Here is an 18,670-nt window from a genome sequence, read left to right as displayed (position 1 = left end):
GTCAAAGCCTCTCTCCTGTAGCTTTTCATCATGTCACGCCCGGGTGGGTAATTTGAATATACAGTTACTCTTACATATGTATTCAGGCTATTATAGTGGAGATGCGTTTACATTTGATTGACCTTTTGGACCACCACCACGCTCTTTTGTGTCTTGTGGAATATTTTATATGGTTTTAACATTTTGTGTCTTGATTGCTGTAAGTAATTTACAATAAAGATTGTTGTTATTTGATTCCCAACAAATAGTCCTTTGTCTGTGTTGGGATAGATTGTTGTCCTATATGCCTCTTTTGGTATTGCTGCTCAAAGGCTAATACTAGCCTTCAGCAGTGGCAAATCGAATGGAGGTGAGCATGTTGCTGCAAAAGGCTTCTGAAAATCAGGAAAGTACATGAGACAGTAATGCATGCATAGACTGATACTAATACTATTCTGGTAGACGCAAGCAGATTGGTCTTAAACGAGCAGCAGCAAATTAATCGGCATCGTTAGGAGCAAGTTCAGACTTTGGCTGAGAGAGTGCAGAGATCGCAAGGTATGTCTCTAACTGCACGTTAATCCTCACTGATGATGTTGAGGCCTACTTCATGGTGTTTGAGCAAGTGGCAGTGCGGGATAAATTAGCTGTGCATTAGTGGGCAGAAGCTGTTGCATCTTTTCTAACAGAATAGCCACAAAAGGCACATTACAGCTCGAGTGAACAGAATGCCAAGGAGTACTGCAACAACCCTGCCAATGAATGGGATAGGTAAGTGTTACTGATCACCTCACTTGGAGGTCTTTAACATGGGAAACTTAGTGATGCTTGCTGCCTGACACCTCAGCCAGTACCAAGAGACTAGGCCTAAAAGACAGAGATCCACCATCAAGAATCTCTTCCATCTTTACCAGCCCAGCCTGAAGCTATTATCCAGGCTGAGAGCAGCCATCTTCCTGCAGGCCTGCTCTCCTTCCAGCTAAAGTTCTACTGATGTTAAAGCCGTTGCCTGTTGTTTGAAGTTTCAATAAAGAACTAAGTAGTTTTGTACAACGTGCCTCCCAGTGATCCCTGGATTGGGCTGTTCACCATCATGGGCTCCCCAACCATCATCATCTAGGATCCCTATCTACACATTGGAGTTGCCTCAGGGAGAATCTCTTCTATCAGCCTCTTTCTCCATTTTTTTGCACCCAGCACCTGCTGAAGACCTGGCAGGGTCTGGACAAACCTTTTTCTCTCGTATACCAAGCACCGTGACTACAGTGTGCCCAAGGCTACAACAGCCAGCCACTCTGGCATTACAGGCCCCAGGGGAAAGGCTAGATGGGTGGGGGATGTTGCACTTCTCCAAGCTGAAATGTAAGATTCTGGCACAATTGGATGTCAGCCTCAGGAGCAGGAGGAGGCACTTGCTGGGAGAAGTGGTTCAGGATGACTGGCTTCAGAAGAGAGACATGGAAGGAGTTCGGAATGCGCATGGTGGGAGGAAGATGGAGCTCATAGGGGTTTTCGCGCTTCAGCACCTCAAATGGACCCAGGAAACGTGGACCAACGTTTGTGGCTGGCAAGACAAGGAGACGAGGGTAGACCAGGCAGAGGAATGAAGAAAACTGATCCGTTGCCACCCTGATGACAGTATTACTGAAAGATTGTGGGAGATCCGTAATAAAATCCATGGCTATGTGAGTCCACAGGCAACTGGGTATTGACAATGGCAGAAACAGACCTGGTGGCTTGAGACAGACAACTTGTTACAGGCACCGGAAGCCAGGAACTCCCAAAATCTCATACATCCTTGACAAGATCTGGCCACCAGTAGAAACAAGATATGAGAGAGACTGATCTCTGCACTCCAGGGTGCCCAGCTACAGGAGAGCAATGTCCCCAGGTTAGTATCCTCTTCTGAAGAGCAGGACGGACATAGGTCTTGCCAGGAGGATGCTGCCATAGGTCCACAGGAGAAGCAACAACCAGTCGTCCAGGAGGAACAATATGTCAATCGAGACGATTCGTTTTGACGTTCTTCTCTGCTGGACTAGGAATCAGGAAATTAAAAAGAGAAAACAAGAGGGACCAGCAAGCCTGACGTGGGTTGAGATGCTGAGCAGTCTGGAGATACAGGAGGTTCTTATCATCTGCATAGACACAGACCGGATGACGTGCTCCTTCCAAAAGATAACACCACTCTTCCAGGGCAAGCTTTATGGCTAGAAGTTCTCGATCTTCTATGGAGTAGCTCCTCTCTGCAGCAGAAGGTTTTATAGAAAAAAACCACAGGTGAGAGTTCGGCCTTTTTGCCCTTTCTGGGTGACAGCTCCAGCTCCTACAGAGGAAGTGTCATCCTCAAGCTGGAACGGTTTTTCCATATCAGACCATGTGAGAACAGGAGCAGAGGCAAAGACAGACTTCAGCTTAGAGAATGCTTCTTCAGCCGCCATAGGCCAAAGTTTAGGATCAGTGTTCTTCTTTATTAATGCCACAATCGGAGACACGAGGGAGGAGAAATGCGGTATAAACTGCTGGTAGTAGATGGTGAAGCCCAGGTATCTCTGGATAGCTTGAAGCCCTACAGTGGCCCCGCCCACAACAGACAGCTTGGTAGGATCCATCTGAAGTCCCTTGTCAGAGATGATGTATCCAAGGAAAGGAAGACTCTGTTGGTGGAAGAGGCACTTTTCGAGCTTAGCATAGAGGCGGTTGGCCCTAAGGAGCCTGAGAACTGATAGTACATGGGTCTTATGAGACTCAAGGTCTGTGGAGAACACCACGATTGTCTAGACACAGGTATATATTAAGTCTCCGAAAATGTAATTGACAAACTCCTGGAATGAGTCCAAATGGCATAACGAGATACTCAAAGTGCCCATCACAAGTATCGAAGCGGTCTTTCATTCATCGCCTTCACAAGTGCGGATGAGATTATATGCCCCCACGCAGGTCCAATTTGGTAAAGATCTTGGCTCCACGGATTTGGTCAAAAAGTTCAGTGATAAGTGGATCTCCACCATGATCTTGTTAAGACCGCAATAGTCAATACACGGATGGAGAGAACCATCCTGGTCATAAAGAAGAATCCTGCACCAGCAGGGGAAGAAGACTTGCGGATGAACCTTTTCTGTAAATTCTCCTTGACGTAGGCTGACATTGAGTGCGTCCGACCTTGTGGAAGAGACATGCCAGGCAGCAGCTCAATGGGGCAGTGGTAGGGGCAGTGTGGTGGCAGAATCTGTGCTTGCTTTTCTGAGAAGACATCGTCAAAATCCATACAGGAAGCGAGGAGTCCCACCAGCGGCTTGGAGAACGCCGAAAAAGACATGGTGGACATCGGGTGGAGAGCCATGAGACAGCAAAACTGGCACTGCAGTCACCACCGCAGAATCTCCCCAGTCTTCCAGTAGAGCACAGGTGCGTGTTTCTGCAACCATGGAAGGCTTAATAACACGGAAAACAAGGATCGGGGGAGAACATAAAATGATAGTCTCTCTTAGTGCAATTTTCCAACTTGCAGAGAATTTCGGTCTGGTAATGGACCGGATCACAGGGGATCTGCCCACTGACGGACGAGATGACCAGCGGCTTTTCAAGGCGGACCACAGGAAAGTGATACTGAAAGACCAGGGCAGCATCCACAAAGTTTCCTGCAGAGACGGAATCCAGGAAGGCCAAAACTTGAAACTGGCTACCTGTCCCAGAGCTAAGTAGAACAGGTATGTTGAGGTGTGGAGAACGCTTCTCCCAAGAACCTTAGGTGCGTGTATTTCCCGGACGCTGAGGATGGACAGGACAAGTCTGAAGATATTGTTTTGGACAACCGAGGCAGACGTTCTCCTGTCTTTGTCTGCAGCGCTCTTGGGGGGTCATCCAAGCTTTAGCCACATGCATGGGTTACTCAGCGACAGACACAGAGGATGTCTGAGGTGGTCTTTGGAAGACTGGAACCAAACGGGATAGTTGTTGGATCCTGGCTTGCGTTTGTTCGACTTTCTGCTCCTCCAAGAACTCAGTGAAGAGGATGTCAATCCGAGTGGCCAGGTAGCGAAGCTAGGGTACGGAACTGAACTGCATATTCACCGACAGATGAGTCCCCATGGCACAACTTCAGCAGAGAAGCTGGTGGCTGTACAAGGAAACCTGCACAAGATTTTCAGACTGCCAGTTAACATCACCGTCAGTCTAAGAGATACACAGGCAGGATGTGGGTACAATTAACATACAGGAGGCATGAATAAATTACCAGCGGCCATATCCCAGAATGTCAGCGTTTCAGGAGTGAATAAAAACAATTCCATCCCCTAGATGACACATCAAGTAGGAACATTAGAGGAATTTCCCATAAGTATATCTGGTTTTAGATGTCCTTTAACAAAAAACATGTTGACATGGGTACAAGATTTTTTTCCAGAGATTTATGCAACTGAAAATTAGTTCTATTTATTTGAAGTTGTTTTGTTAATTAGCACATGGAAGTTCTTTTGACATAAGACAAAAAATGTAACAAAGCATGCACAGTCTTTGTTTCTTACAGCAGTCTCACATGTAGCCACAAGATGGCATTATAGACGTTTTGGATTATTTTCTGAAGATATTGGTAACGGTGCTTCAAAATTATTTTGTTTTATTAGTTTCACAAGAGCAGCTGAATCTTATAAAAATTGGTAGTAAAATGCATTTTAAATAAATAATAAAATGACTTTTGTCTTCTCTCTGACCCATTCCCCATTTGGAACAGGACTAGATAGGGTTGCCTGTTGTCTCAGTTGATGCATGGTTTGACCATGCCATTGCAGAACCCCAGTGTGAGATGACTTGATTTGAACTCTAGAAAGGCTCAACAGTCCTTTACACTGATGACCTCTCATTGTATGTGATCCAAATCTCTTTACCCTCTATTTTATATGAATTCAGACACTTTGGGCATATCATCATTTTCAAGGATAATCTAGTTAAGACCAAGGCCTTGAATGCCTCTCCCACGTTCCAAGCTGTCTCATCTGGCACAAGCATTCCTATTTTTATGGTCGGAGGCATCAACAAAGTACCTAGGTGTCCATATCCCTTGCAGCTGGGCCCAGGTCTTTAACGACCTTGCTCACTATCTTTAAAGGGCACCTACCACCACGAATCTACCTATAAAGGTAGATCGGGTGGTAGGTGGATGTATGGGACGTGAGGATAGCCCTTTTTAGAGCTAATCATCACGTCCCCGCTAGCCTAGCATAAACTTTATTGCCCTAATATGTTAATTTAATTAAGCGGCTACCGGGGCGTGGAGTAGCCGGACACGAGGCTACACGGCGCGGCTACTCCACGCCCCAGTAGCTGCTTTCCCCCGCCTACCCTGTGATCTTCGGCATGCGCAGTAACTCCGGCCTCGTTCCCGAGATCGCGCATCTTGGCCGGAGTTACTGCACATGCGCAGAACTCCGGCTTCTCGGACGAGGGCGCGCAGCTGCCAGGAGCTGCGCGCCGAAGATCACAGGGTAGGCGGGGGAAAGCAGCTACTGGGGCGTGGAGTAGCCGCTATAGGTAGATTCGTGGTGGTAGGTTCCCTTTAATGGCTTGGAGCACTATGATTTTTTCGTTTTTGCATTTTTATTTTTCACTCCCCACCTTCAAAAATCTATAACTTTTTTATTTTTCCATGTACAGAGCTGTGTGATGTCTTATTTTCTGCATAACAAATTGCACTTCGTAGTGATGGTATTAAATATTCCATGCCGTGTACTGGGAAGCGGGAAAAAAATTCTAAATGCAGTGAAAATGATGAAAAAACACATTTGCGCCATTTCTTGTGGGCTTGGTTTTTACAGTTTTCACTTTGCGCCCCAAATGACAGATCTACTTCATTCATTGGATCAATACGATCACAGGGATACCAGATTTGTATAGGTTTTATAATGTTTTCATACATTTACAAAAATTAAAACCTCCTGTACAGAAAAAAAATTCTTCATTTTACAGTGTTCTTGCGCTAATAACTTTTTCATACTTTAGTGTACGGAGCTGTGGGTGGTGTCATTTTATGCGACTTCTGATGACGTTTTCAATGCTTTTATATTTAGGACTGTGCGACCTTTTGATCACTTTTTATAGAATTTTTTCTATTTTTCAAAATGGCTAAAAAATGCAATTTGCGTCTTCGGACGCTATTTTCCGCTACGGGGTAGCGGGGGGGATCGGGCATTTTCAGACGCGGCGATACCTAATGTGTTTAGGATTTTTACTGTTTATTTATATTTATATCAGTTCTAGGGAAAGGGGGGTGATTTGAATTTTTATGTTTTTTTAATATAATTTTTTTTTTTTACTTTTTTTTATTTTTTTTACTATTTTTCAGACTCCCTAGGGTACTTTAACCCTAGGTTGTCTGATTGATCCTACCATACACTGCCATACTACAGTATGGCAGTATATGGGGATTTTGCATACCATCTATTACAATGTGCAGATCGCACATTGTAATAGATAACCTCGATCATGACAGCCTCAGATCTTTGTGTGATCCGAGGCTGTCATGACAATGGATCGCCACTCCCCGGTGACGTCACAGGGAGTGACGATCGGAGCCAAGATGGCGGCGCCGGCGCGGGTGTTAGCGACAGGCGTTTGCTTCATTATGAAGCAAATGCCCGGTGAGTATGAAGAGGGCTCAGCCCATCATAAATGTGTTGAAAATGGAAAATAAATTCCAAATGAAGTAAAATTCATAGTATCATAGTATATAAGGCTGGAAAAAGACACAAGTCCATCAAGTCCAACCTTTAAGAATTAAATAAATGTTTTATCCGCATAACCCGTGATATTTTTTCTCTCCAGAAAGTCATCCAGGCCTCTCTTGAACATGTACATAGAGTCCGCCATTACAAACTCCTGCGGCAGAGAGTTCCATAGTATCACTGCTCTTACAGTAAAGAACCTTTGTCTATGTTGAAGGTAAAATCGCCTCTCCTCTAGGCGTAGAGAATGCCCCCTTGTCCTGGTCACAGGCCTAGGTATAAAAAGATCTTTGGAGAGATCCTTGTATTGTCTGTTCAGGTATTTGTACATTGTAATGAGGTCTCCCCTTAGTCGTCTTTTTTCTAAACTGAATAATCCCAAATTTTGTAATCTGTCATTGTATTCTAGTCCCCCCATTCCCCTAATAATCCTGGTTGCTCTCCTCTGCACCCGTTCCAGCTCTACTATATCCTTTTTATACACTGGTGCCCAAAACTGTACACAATATTCCATGTGTGGTCTGACCAGGGATTTGTATAGGGCAAAACTATCATGAGAATCTATTCCTTTATCATGAGAATCTATTCCTCTCTTGATACATCCCATAATTTTATTTGCTTTAGCAGCAGCCGCCTGGCTCTGGTCACTAAAATTAAGCTTACCATCCACCAATACCCCCAAGTCTTTTTCAGCTCCAGTTTTACCAAGTAATTGACTGTTTAGAACATAATTATACTTTTTGTTTCCATGGCCCAAGTGCATAACTTTACATTTATCTACATTAAACCTCATCAACCATTTCTCTGCCCATTCCTCAAGCTTCCACAAATCCCTCTGTAATGCTAAATTATTGGCCTCAGAATTTATTACTTTACACAGCTTAGTATCATCTGCAAATATTGAAACTTGACTGTGTAAACCCACTACAAGGTCATTAATAAAAATATTAAGAAGAAGTGGCCCCAATACTGACCCCTGTGGCACTCCACTGGTAACGTCAACCCAATCTGAGAATGTGCCATTAATGACGACCCTCTGTTTTCTATCACTAAGCCAATTACTTACCCAAATACATAGATTTTCCCCTATTCTCAGCAGTCTCACTTTATATACCAACCTTTTATGTGGCACGGTGTCAAATGCCTTTGAAAAGTCCAGATATACAACATCCACAGCTTCCTCCAGATCCAGTCTTGAACTTACCTCCTCGTAGAAACCAATTAGATTAGTCTGACAGGACCGATCTCTCATAAACCCACGCTGACGCTGGGTTATAAGGTTGTGCACATTGAGATACTCCAGGATAGCATCTCTAACAAACCCCTCAAATATTTTCCCCACCACAGAAGTTAGACTCCCCGGTCTGTAATTTCCAGGATTGCTTTTTGATCCTTTTTTGTATATTGGTACCACATTTGCTTTGCGCCAGTCCTGTGGAATGTAACCAGTCCTCAGTGAATCTTCAAATATTAAAAATAACGGTCTGTCTATCACCGTACATAATTCATGCAGAACCCGGGGGTGTATATCATCTGGCCCCGGTGAGTTATCTATCTTAGTGGTTGCGAGGCGGCGCCGTACCTCTTCCTGTGATAAACTGTTGACATTCCAAAGAGAACTTACATCATTCCTCATTGTGTCTTCCACCAGGGGATGAAATAAACATTTCAAACATTTCACCACTTTTTCACCACGCTCTGTTCATACGGCTTTCTATGTGCGCTCCAAGTGACACCTTCCCTTTATTCTTTAGGTCAGTACAATTAATGAGATACCATATTTATATAGGTGTTAATATGCTTAAACAAACAAAGTTTTCTTTTTTCACCCTGTTCTGACAACAATTTATTTTTTCATACTTTAGTGTATGGACAATAAACATGCTGCTGTTTTAATTGCGGTCATTGCACGTAATGATGCCATTAAAGATGGGGTGAAGATCTTCATACATCCTTAACGTTTGTCATGCTTTATTAAAGGGTCAAACATTTGTTGTAGCCAGTTTTGTGCCTTGTTTTCCAACTAAGACCTTTGGATCTGCCATAAATGGAAGCCCACTAATAGAACTAAAATAGAAAGTTTAAAAATCCTCTAAAATCTTAAAGGACACCTGTCATCAGGTCTGTGTCACTAGTTCTGTTACCTCTACCTGTTAGAGCACCTCACAAGAATCCCGTCCCAGCCTTTTTCTAGTTATTTCATACATTATTCATTGTAAAATCATCTATTCTTTATTATGTAAATGAGGTTGGTCACATGGTCAGAGGCAGTGATGTCACCCCTGTTACCCCTCCCCTCTCCTCCCCCTGCTCATGTCTGTGTGTAATGTATAGTAAAGCATGGCTAGTGTGTGTGTTGCATCTGCTGACATGCTGCATCCTCCTAATATACAGGTGAGAGACACAGACATCAGCTACACATGAATCTGACATGTTCTGCTGTTACATGGCTGCCTGGAGCTGCTGTATCTCTCCTATACACACACACATGCACACACAGGCTGCAGGGGGTGTGGCCACCAGCACCAGGAAGCACATCATTATACAGCCTCACATCATTATACAGGCTGTCAGTCATGCACTGGGGGTGTGGCTGTGCCTCCCACTCATGAATAGAGTGGACAGCTTGAATATGCTAATGCTTCATTGGACATTTCACAGGTCATTTGCATACAGCTTTAGGACCTCATTGCTTAGGTTTACAGGCATGTAGAGGGACAATGAAGGGATAGAGGCAATGCTCTCTAATGGCAGTTTATGAAAATATATTTAGTTTAGGGGGGTTATTTTGCATGACGGGTTCTCTTTAACAGTGAAGAGAAGTGTATTTATACAAGATATTGTACAGTACTTAAACTGTATACCGGTAAATAAAAATGACCAAAAAAATCCTATGCATAAAATAAGTACTCCTTAAAATCATACCAACTCACAGGGTGGTTAGCCAGTATGTTTTTTTCCATTATGATGAACAGCACAAAATATATAATGCAAATACAATGGTATGTTCTTCTGTTCCCTGGGAAGGATTTAAATCAATATGTTTTAGAGATCATATAGATCTCACCCCAAGCCATCATAAGCAAGTTATGGATCTTGAAATGTGATGATGAAAGAACAAAAAAATAGCTAGGACATAACGAGTGAAATAGCCTAGCCAAAATGTAAAGTTAAAGATCCTAGCAACCCTATTGCCATATAGAAAAATAACTGACATTAATCATTACTATTGTCTTACATGCAAGTGAAATATGAATGAACAGACTGCAATAAATGTCACACTTATATATGTGTGTAATATGTGAAAGTTTGCCATATAATATAGATAAATAAATATCCTTTTTTTTTTCAGAAAGAGCTCAGTTTGCCACGTCGGGGGAATATGTGAGTAAAATATAAATTCCAGAATTAATATGGAAGAATTATAGCTAATATAAAAAATTTGTAAATTTTGTTAAAATTGGTAATGTTGGTGGTTTACACTTTATTAAAAAAAAAAACCTTGCTTTGAGAGATTAGGAATTAGAAATGTCTACTGTTTACCTATAAAAAAAATAAAAGTTATTTTTTTCTCATTTACATGTGTAAATGAGAAAAGTCACTTATTCCTCGAAATGAGTCCCTTTTAGGGGCAGGAGGGGTAGGTAAATTCAGATGTAGATTTTTTTTTTCTCTAGTCCACATCAATCCTAAACAATCATTGTCTATGGGGTACATTTACTAAGCACCATTTTTCTGGCGGACTTTGCACGTTCTTTTCAGTGCAAACTGCTTGCACAGGTATTTAAGAAATGTCTGCACCACATTTGTGTCTCACTAGTTTTCATGTGACACAAATTTCTCCACTGAAATGGGCGTTCCGGTGCTCAGTCGGACCATGTGCCACATTTAAAATGCAAAGTCTGACAGAAGTGTGACACGGCCAATGTTAAAGATACACCAAAAAAAGGGGTGCACCCTTTTGGGGCAGTGCAGAGGACACCAGATTCATGAAGAACGTGTGCCAGAAATCCTGAATCTGGCGCCCTTTTCACACTACACAGTCAAATGGCACTTAGTGCAGTTTGCACTGTTTTTAGTAAATGTGGCCAATATTTTTCATCAGATTGTCAGATGGGAAGTGCCTGTCTGTCTGCTCCAACCCAGTACCTTCCATCTGACAGTAGAAAGTCTTATTAGCATACTTTCAAGAACAGTATGAGTTACAAATAATCATAATATAATTTATTCTTGCCTCGGTGCGACTGGCACCACTCCAAGAGAGTTTTGAGGGCCACTGACATCACCAGCTTTTTATTCACATCCTGCTCTGCGCAGCAAGCCGGCAATGCAGGGAATGTTCTCAGCATAAGTAATAATTATCTAACATCAGGTAATCTGATGGTAGATGTCCTTTAAACAGCTTTGCGAACAATTGGTTTTCACACAACTTCACGATTACTTTTCTAATGTGCTCAATATGAGTGGACAGTGAGAACAACTGTTAAATCAGAAAATCAGAAATCAGAATTAAATGTGAGGTGGTATGGGTGAAAGGAAGGGAAACTCCACAGAGGGAAGCATTTAAGGATTACAGAGTTAATGTGGCCCACAGTGTCCAATTTATTCGTGGTCTGAGAAGAGCTTGCGCTGGTCTGAACTATTTTCACAGACGTAATTAGAAGTAAAAACTAGTATGTTTGCATTATGTATTTCACAGTACTGATGGTGAAATTATACTTTACTATGTCATTGCTGCATATAACCGGATAAACCAGCCAGTGGCCAATTGTTTAATGTCTATTGATAATAATAATAATAATTCTTTTATTTATATAGCGCACACAGATTACGCAGCGCTGCACAAGCATTTCAAATTGGTCCCTGTCCCCATGGGGCTCACAAGCTAAACAACCTAACAGTATGTTTTGAAGTGTGGGAGTAAACCGGAGTACCCGGAGGAAACCCACGCAAACACGGAGAGAACATACAAACTCTTTGCAGATGTTGACCTGCTACTCACTCAGCCACCGTGCCGCCCATATTGATACACAAGTTCCTCAGCTATATATGATCTAGTTGCATAGATGCATGTTTTTTATTTCTTTAATCTAACATGTATGTATGTCTGGAATTTTATCAAATACGCTTTTTGCAGAGCTCTACATTAGATTACATAAATTCAGATTTTTGGGTTGGGGTAGGAGAAATTCATAGCAGGTAAGTGTTCCTCTCAGTTTTAAGACAACTATAGAGACTTAAAAGAGAAAGCCTCCCTGTTCATAATTTGTATTATATATTATCTATTGGTGTTGTGATCACAGAAGTGCGTTGTCCGGATAGTCCAGTGGCAGCGCAGTAAGATCTTGCCACATTGATAAGAGACAGTAAAGTGGTTCTATACCAGTGATAATATTGCTGCTATCTTTTTCTTACTATGGCAACCAGGAAAACACAGTAAGATGAGCATGAGTGGTAACCTGAGGCTTATTTTTCCCTACCAAAGAAACAGTTTCTTCTCTAGAGAATCTAAGATCTAGTATATTAATGAGCGCAGTATTGTTAATCCTTTAATTACCCAAGAGGCCCTTCCTATAGTGTATAAGCAATCTCTGGTTATATACATTCATGTTCCAGGATGAAAAATTCCCAAAACGAGAGTATATATTTTATATTATATTATACTGTATATTACACAAATATTGAGGTATGTTGTTATTAAAGACTGTGAGAATTAGAAGCATATACATGAACAGTAATAAAGTTGAGAATTTTTTCTATCCTGGACCAGAAGAGTTATACTAATTCCTACAATCTCACCTTGACAACATTTCAATCAGATATTCTAATTATTTACTGGAACATTCTGAAGAACATCTGTTCACTCACATAGCATGGTATACACAGTTTATCAAGTCAAAAGCTGCAGGTAGGGAGGGGATGAAGATCATTACTGCCAGATGGGACCTGCAGGCACTTGAGGCCTTTCTTGGTAGAGTCAGGTAATGAACAAGATGAAGCATCATTAACATATTCAAGTGTTCTTCAGCTAAACAGTTTATTCTCTTGATTTGGAAAGAGCTCTGTGTAATGGTTGGTATATATAATTGTTAAAATGAAGTAACATTATGAAGTAAAATGAAGTAACATTATCCTTTGGCAATGTCTGACCTGTCAAAACATGGGACATAAATCACTGCAAGCTTTTGAAGATAATGGGGCTTATTTACTAAGGTCCCACGGCTGCATTCGGACAACGCGTGGAATTTAACATGTCAAATTGTGATGCAAGCCATGCACTTACATACACCGGGAAGAAGATGGTGAACTCCGGCGGACCTGATCGGGAAAGCGACACATGCAGGATCTCGGGTGCACGATCTTGGTGAATCGCCCTGGACTTCATCCTCGTCGGACAGTCAGGATCGGGGATCGCGACAGGACCAGGTAAACAAATGTGCCCCAATGTTTTGAAAGCAGGAAAACAAGCAAGGACATTTGAGGTGTTACTTATATACTTTGGTAAGTACCTACCAAAAGTGGTTAAAAGCAAGACAAGAGGTCAATTCGCTTGGATTTACAATTGGTCACCCTGTTTTAGAATTATAGTTTTCACAAAGTTTCATAGGACAGGTGTAGCATCTTCAGTCAATTAAAACTAATAAAGGTGAGTGCTGGATGTCATTGTGTGGGAAGGAAGGAAGTTAGTCACTGGGCAGGATGACAAAACCAGCATTACAAACATGGAGGGCTCTGGTCATGACTCAGAGCAACTGTGCCAAGGTCAATGCAGGGAGCAACTTTTCTGCTACAGAAGCCACATTGCTAGAAGCAATGACATTATGACATGTGAAGAATACTTGGGCTAGAAGTGGATGTAGGCAAGATTCTAGGCCGGCACAAAGGAGATATTATTCTCCAATACTAGTTAGTAGTTTATCAATAACCTCTATTGTGCCTAGTATCAAGTATTATTAGTGTTTAATTACATAGAACTATAATTGTGTATTAAGTGTATTTCAATTAATTTAATAGTGAAGAAATCCAATCCTCAGAATATGTAATTGTCATGCCACGTTGAGAGCATCTATTCCATTAAACGACTCTGCTACATCTCCCTACATCTGCTACACACAGCTGTGTGTTTGAAGGAAAAGTTGTAGCAGGGCTGTGTTCAAAAAAGAATTGTTCTTTTCAGTGGAATAATTTTTGGGCATGTAACTTTTTTGATCGCCTTTTTTGAGTCCAATATTGCTTTAGATTTATTATACAGGTTATTATGGAGGTGGCAATGCCAAATATGTACTTTTTTGTTGTTTTTATACTTAATTTTATATCTGTCAGGTAGAGCTGGGCATGCAGGAGACCCGACAGCTTTGGGGCACACATCCCCCTAGTAAGCTCACAACCTATAACACTTTCTAACCTGAGCTACAATTTATGTAACATAATGCTCACTTTTGGAACTTTTACTCCATGCCCCAGCAAGCTCTGCTGTCCTGGCTACCTTGATATCCTCTGTATTCCTTGGTGAGCTCCTTCTCAATTGGCTTCTTCAAGCTTAAGCATATGTACACATACTGTGATGTTGCCATGTGTTCATTTTTTTATTCCTATGTCGGTGTTTTATTATGTAGGTTTAAATGTTTTAATATATATTTTTCTTAGGAGATTACTGTATTATTATTTCTTACTATGATGCAGTGATCCAGTGATCTATGCGATCAGCTCTGCACTAGATCTCAGTACAATCAGTAGCTGATTCAGTGTCCTGATTAGCTGTGCTGCCTGTGCACTTTCATGTGAATGCCCTCCGTACTCCGACCTCATTGCCCTTTGCTGATTTCACAACCAGGAAGTGCCCGCCCACTTCAGGGGAAGCTGAGACAAGATAGGGCTGATAGATATATCGGGCTATATCTCAGGATAGTAAGAAGCCAGAATCATGATATAGGTGCCATTAGAATTGTCAAAAGCTCTCTCCACCTGTGCTTAAACTATTTTTTGTCAAGTAACTTTACAGTTACGCTTAAAGGTGATGCATGATGGGGAGAAGAAGCTTGTCAAAGAACGCCGAGGATATCCAGGTAGGCAAGACAGCAGAGGCTACTGGGTTGTGTAGTCTTGGCTCCCACACCCCAGAGAGGCTATTGTAGCCGCTACCAAAATTTGCATATTAGTTATATAAAGTGTACTTCAGGTTAGAATTGGAGAAAGGTAGTTTGGGTCTTATGATGTTAGTAGAAACCTACCATCAGATCTACCTCAATAGGTAGATTCTTGATAGTAAGTTTCCTTTAAAGGGCACCTACCACCACAAATCTACCTATAAAGGTAGATTGGGTGGTAGGTGGATCAATGGGACGTGAGGATAGCCCTTTTAAGGGCTAATCCTCACGTCCCTGCACTTTTTTGATAACTTTTATTAGATATTTATTCAAATTTACTTATGCGGCTACTGGGGCGTGGAGTAGCCGCATATGAGATTACACGAGGCGGCTACTCCAGGCCTCCGGTAGCCACTTTACCCCTCGCCCCCCTGGCGACCATCTTCGGTACAGGGGGAATATGAATGTCCAGTCTGGGCTCACTTTTTAAGATGCCCCAATTTTTGTGTAACAATTTGTAGATGTCCGACCATTGGTTATGATAGGTCGTTATCAGGCAAGGTTTGCCATCCGCTGTTTTGATTCTTGGTACAAAGGTGTCTTGTCTTGGAGTTTGTTTAGCACGAGTAAAGGCTTTAGAGATCACTTTTTTTGGGTAGGCACGGTTCTTAAATCTAGTTGTTAAATCTCTGGCTTGCTTCATGAATTCTTCTTGTGTGCTGCAGTTCCTCCTGGCGCGTAAAAATTGCCCTGTTGGGATGCCATCTTTCAAGTGTCGGGGGTGAAAGCTCCGGTAATGCAGAAGGCTATTCGTCGCGGTTTCTTTCCTATATAATGTTGTTTCGATAACCTTCTGCTGGAGAGAAATCTGTAGGTCCAGGAAATTTACTTCTGTTTGAGAAAAAAACGGTGTTAGACGTATTTGCCATTCATTAGCATTGAGGTCCTCCACAAATGCTCGACAGGTCTCATGTGGGCCCCTCCAGAGGACAAGCACATCGTCGATATAACGATACCAGCCGATGACATGCCTCTGGAAGTCCCTGGATGGGTACACCCTGGTCTCCTCCCAACAACCTAAAAATAGGTTGGCGTAGGAAGGAGCACAGCGTGCACCCATCGCTGTGCCCGAGACCTGCCTGAAAAAAGTCCTGTCAAAGACGAAATAATTGTGCCTCAATATGAACCCCAAGAGTTCCAAAAGGAACAACTGATGGCGCTTGTCCCCCACCTGCTCTTTTTGCATGTAATAGGCCACTGCATTCACACCCACCTCGTGTAGAATATTGGTGTAAAGGGACTCGACGTCCATTGAGATGATCCAGATCTCTTCCTTGATGGCCGTAAGGTCCAATTTGTTTAGTTGGTCGATCAGGTGTGAGGAATCCCTGATATACAAGGTTAATTTAGTGACACGGTCCTGTAGAAAGAAATCGATGTAAATGCAAGATTTTTCACATAGGCTGCCAATTCCCGCCACTATAGGTCTCCCGGGGGGGTTTGACACTGCCTTATGCACCTTCGGTAACATGTAAAAGGTGGGTATCACCGGTGTCCTTACTGTGAGGAAGTCCTTCTCTCGTCGTGTGATAATGCCCGATCTCCAAGCCATGTCTATGAGACGGTCTAGTTTGTCCTTAAAAATCCTAGTGGGGTCTGAGGGTAAAGCAGAATAATGCTTAGGAGGTCCAAGAGATCTGAGAAGGTCCTGCGGTTCCTATCCGACATATGGCCCATAAGGGAAGGCTGGTGGTATAAAAGTTTGAATGTTAACTGTCTACAGTATAAATATACATCTTTTATGAGAGTGAATTTATCAAGTCTTTGCATCGGAGAGAAACTCAGGCCTTTGCTCAGGACCTGCTGTTCAATGTCGGATAGTCTGTGGGTAGAGAGATTAATTATTTGTAGGTCATGCTTACCCTCCGTGCTTAGTTGTTGTGTTTGGGTTTTTGTGGGCCCCTCTTATAGCTTGGCGACCACCGGTTCCGGAGACTCTTTTTCTGATATTCGGTGTGTTTGTGTCCGAATTCCCTGGATCGCCGTCTAGTTCGCTTGTATCCGACGATAAAAAATCCTCACTAGATGACATTTCTCTACTTTCTTTTGGTCTCGTTATGCGTTTCGGAAATCTCCTCCTGTTACCCGTGTGGGTCCATCTGTAAGCTTTTTTCTTGTCGCCCCGATCCCTAGCAAATTTATTCCTTTTCTTTTGTATGATAGCTTTTTCATATTTGTCTATTGTCTCTTTTAATTTTAGCCGGAATGGCTGTACTACCGTGCTTTGATCGAATTTTGTCAATTTCGTTTCCAAAATCCGTATCTCATCCTTCGTGTGTTTCAGCAGATCATAGTCATGTTTGAGGAGTAAATCCAAAAGGATGAGAGAGCCTTGATGTAGGCCTTTTTCCCAGGTGGTTTTGAATTCCCCCTGTACCTCCCAGGCTGGAAAAATCTGAATGCGGAGACCTCTAGGGATAATATTTAGTTTGCGGTATTCTTCCAGACTACGGATATTCCACCATATACGGGTAATACTTTTATGGGCGTCAGTAAGATCCTCTGTCACCGTTCTGAACTCCATGTCTTGCCCCGTATCTCCCGGAGTGTCAAATACTGTAGATACCTGGCTGTTCCAGGCTGCCTCCCTGGCTTCCAGATCCATAATCCCTGTAAGTGTATGTAAACCGTGGTTATGCATGAAAGAAAAATATTTGTTAAAACAATCACGAATGTATAATTAGGCGGCACCGCCTATGCCAAATAGCACCAATAGTAAGTCAAGGACGAATCCCAAAAAAAGGGGGTCATATGCCGGCCAAAGCCATGCCCCCAGAAAACAACGTATGTATAGAGAATTGGGATCTGTACTATTAAATAACACCCAATCAATGGGCTACACACATGCTAAAGTAGGCAACATAGAATAAGAACAGAAAAACATGTGTAGAGTAGCAAATAAGCACAAAATAACTTTATTGAAAGACTTGGACAAAAGACAAACATCAACAAGACAAAAATATCATAAAATCATTTAAAAAGGAATGCACCCTGGTGCACCCATACGTACAAAATCCACTGGTGCCCGACACCTGATAATGTCGGGTTTAACCAGACCTGGGCCTCACAAAACCATCCCACCAAGACAATGAGTGTGTAAGCCGAGCATGCGTCTGTGGGCAAGAGAGATGTTAGCGGAATAGCTGTCAGACAGTCCAGCCCAAGGATGTGTGATGATGGAAGCACAAAAGTGCATATGAATCCTCTGTGCTGGAGTGGCTGAAATACAATAACAAACCCACTGGACACCGGTCTGGGCTGCAATATTTACCGGGGGATGTGAGGTGGAGATGTGGACCCAGGACAAGTCGCCCCATGCGTTCCGCCGCGTATCGCGGCTTCCTCAGGGGTGCCTTGCTGACAAAGTACACAAATATATATACCTGTGCCAGATGCAGTGAATGGGCGGCCGGTGTGTGTCGTGTCCGCGCCAGAGTCAGCGTCACCGGAAACGGGGAGGAGCCCGCCGCAGCACGGCGTCACTTCCGCTGACACGGCTCGCCGACCGCGCACGCGCGCCTCCCGTATCCAGGCAACGCCGAAGACGCCAATAGATGAGCAATGGGTGAACAATGGTGAGTATAGACGTGCTATCTGAGTGAAGGGAGCAGGGCAAATTGCGATAAGTTAGTGAGAATGATAAGTGAGGGTATATCCATGAGATATAATACACAGCAAATGCTGCTGCCCATATCTAAAAATAATAATAATAATAAGGTGCCAAAAGTGCATATGTCAATCATGCAAAGTGCTACGTGCACATAAATAAACAGCCGAATTTGTCCCAACTAAATCTTCATCATACCGGAACATGCAAGCAAACAT

General features: G+C 42.6%; 2 protein-coding genes across 3 annotated transcripts in view; one reads left to right on the top strand and one right to left on the bottom strand.

Annotated features, from left to right (window-relative positions):
- Window positions 1-18,670, top strand: part of MAST3 (microtubule associated serine/threonine kinase 3) — a 193,622-nt gene that overhangs the window by 30,750 nt on the left and 144,202 nt on the right. For both annotated transcript variants that reach the window (XM_072113938.1, XM_072113937.1), the window contains exon 2: window positions 10,051-10,082. In XM_072113938.1, coding sequence (XP_071970039.1) covers window positions 10,051-10,082 — 32 coding nt within the window. The remainder of the gene's footprint in view (window positions 1-10,050; window positions 10,083-18,670) is intronic.
- LSM7 (LSM7 homolog, U6 small nuclear RNA and mRNA degradation associated) overlaps window positions 1-18,670 on the bottom strand; it is a 528,664-nt gene that overhangs the window by 502,333 nt on the left and 7,661 nt on the right. The window lies entirely within an intron of this gene.

The sequence above is a fragment of the Engystomops pustulosus genome, chromosome 1 (genome assembly GCF_040894005.1).
Source record: "Engystomops pustulosus chromosome 1, aEngPut4.maternal, whole genome shotgun sequence".
Taxonomy (NCBI): domain Eukaryota; kingdom Metazoa; phylum Chordata; class Amphibia; order Anura; family Leptodactylidae; genus Engystomops; species Engystomops pustulosus.
Note: the sequence above shows the minus strand (reverse complement) of the source record. Positions and strands in the feature narration are given on the sequence as shown.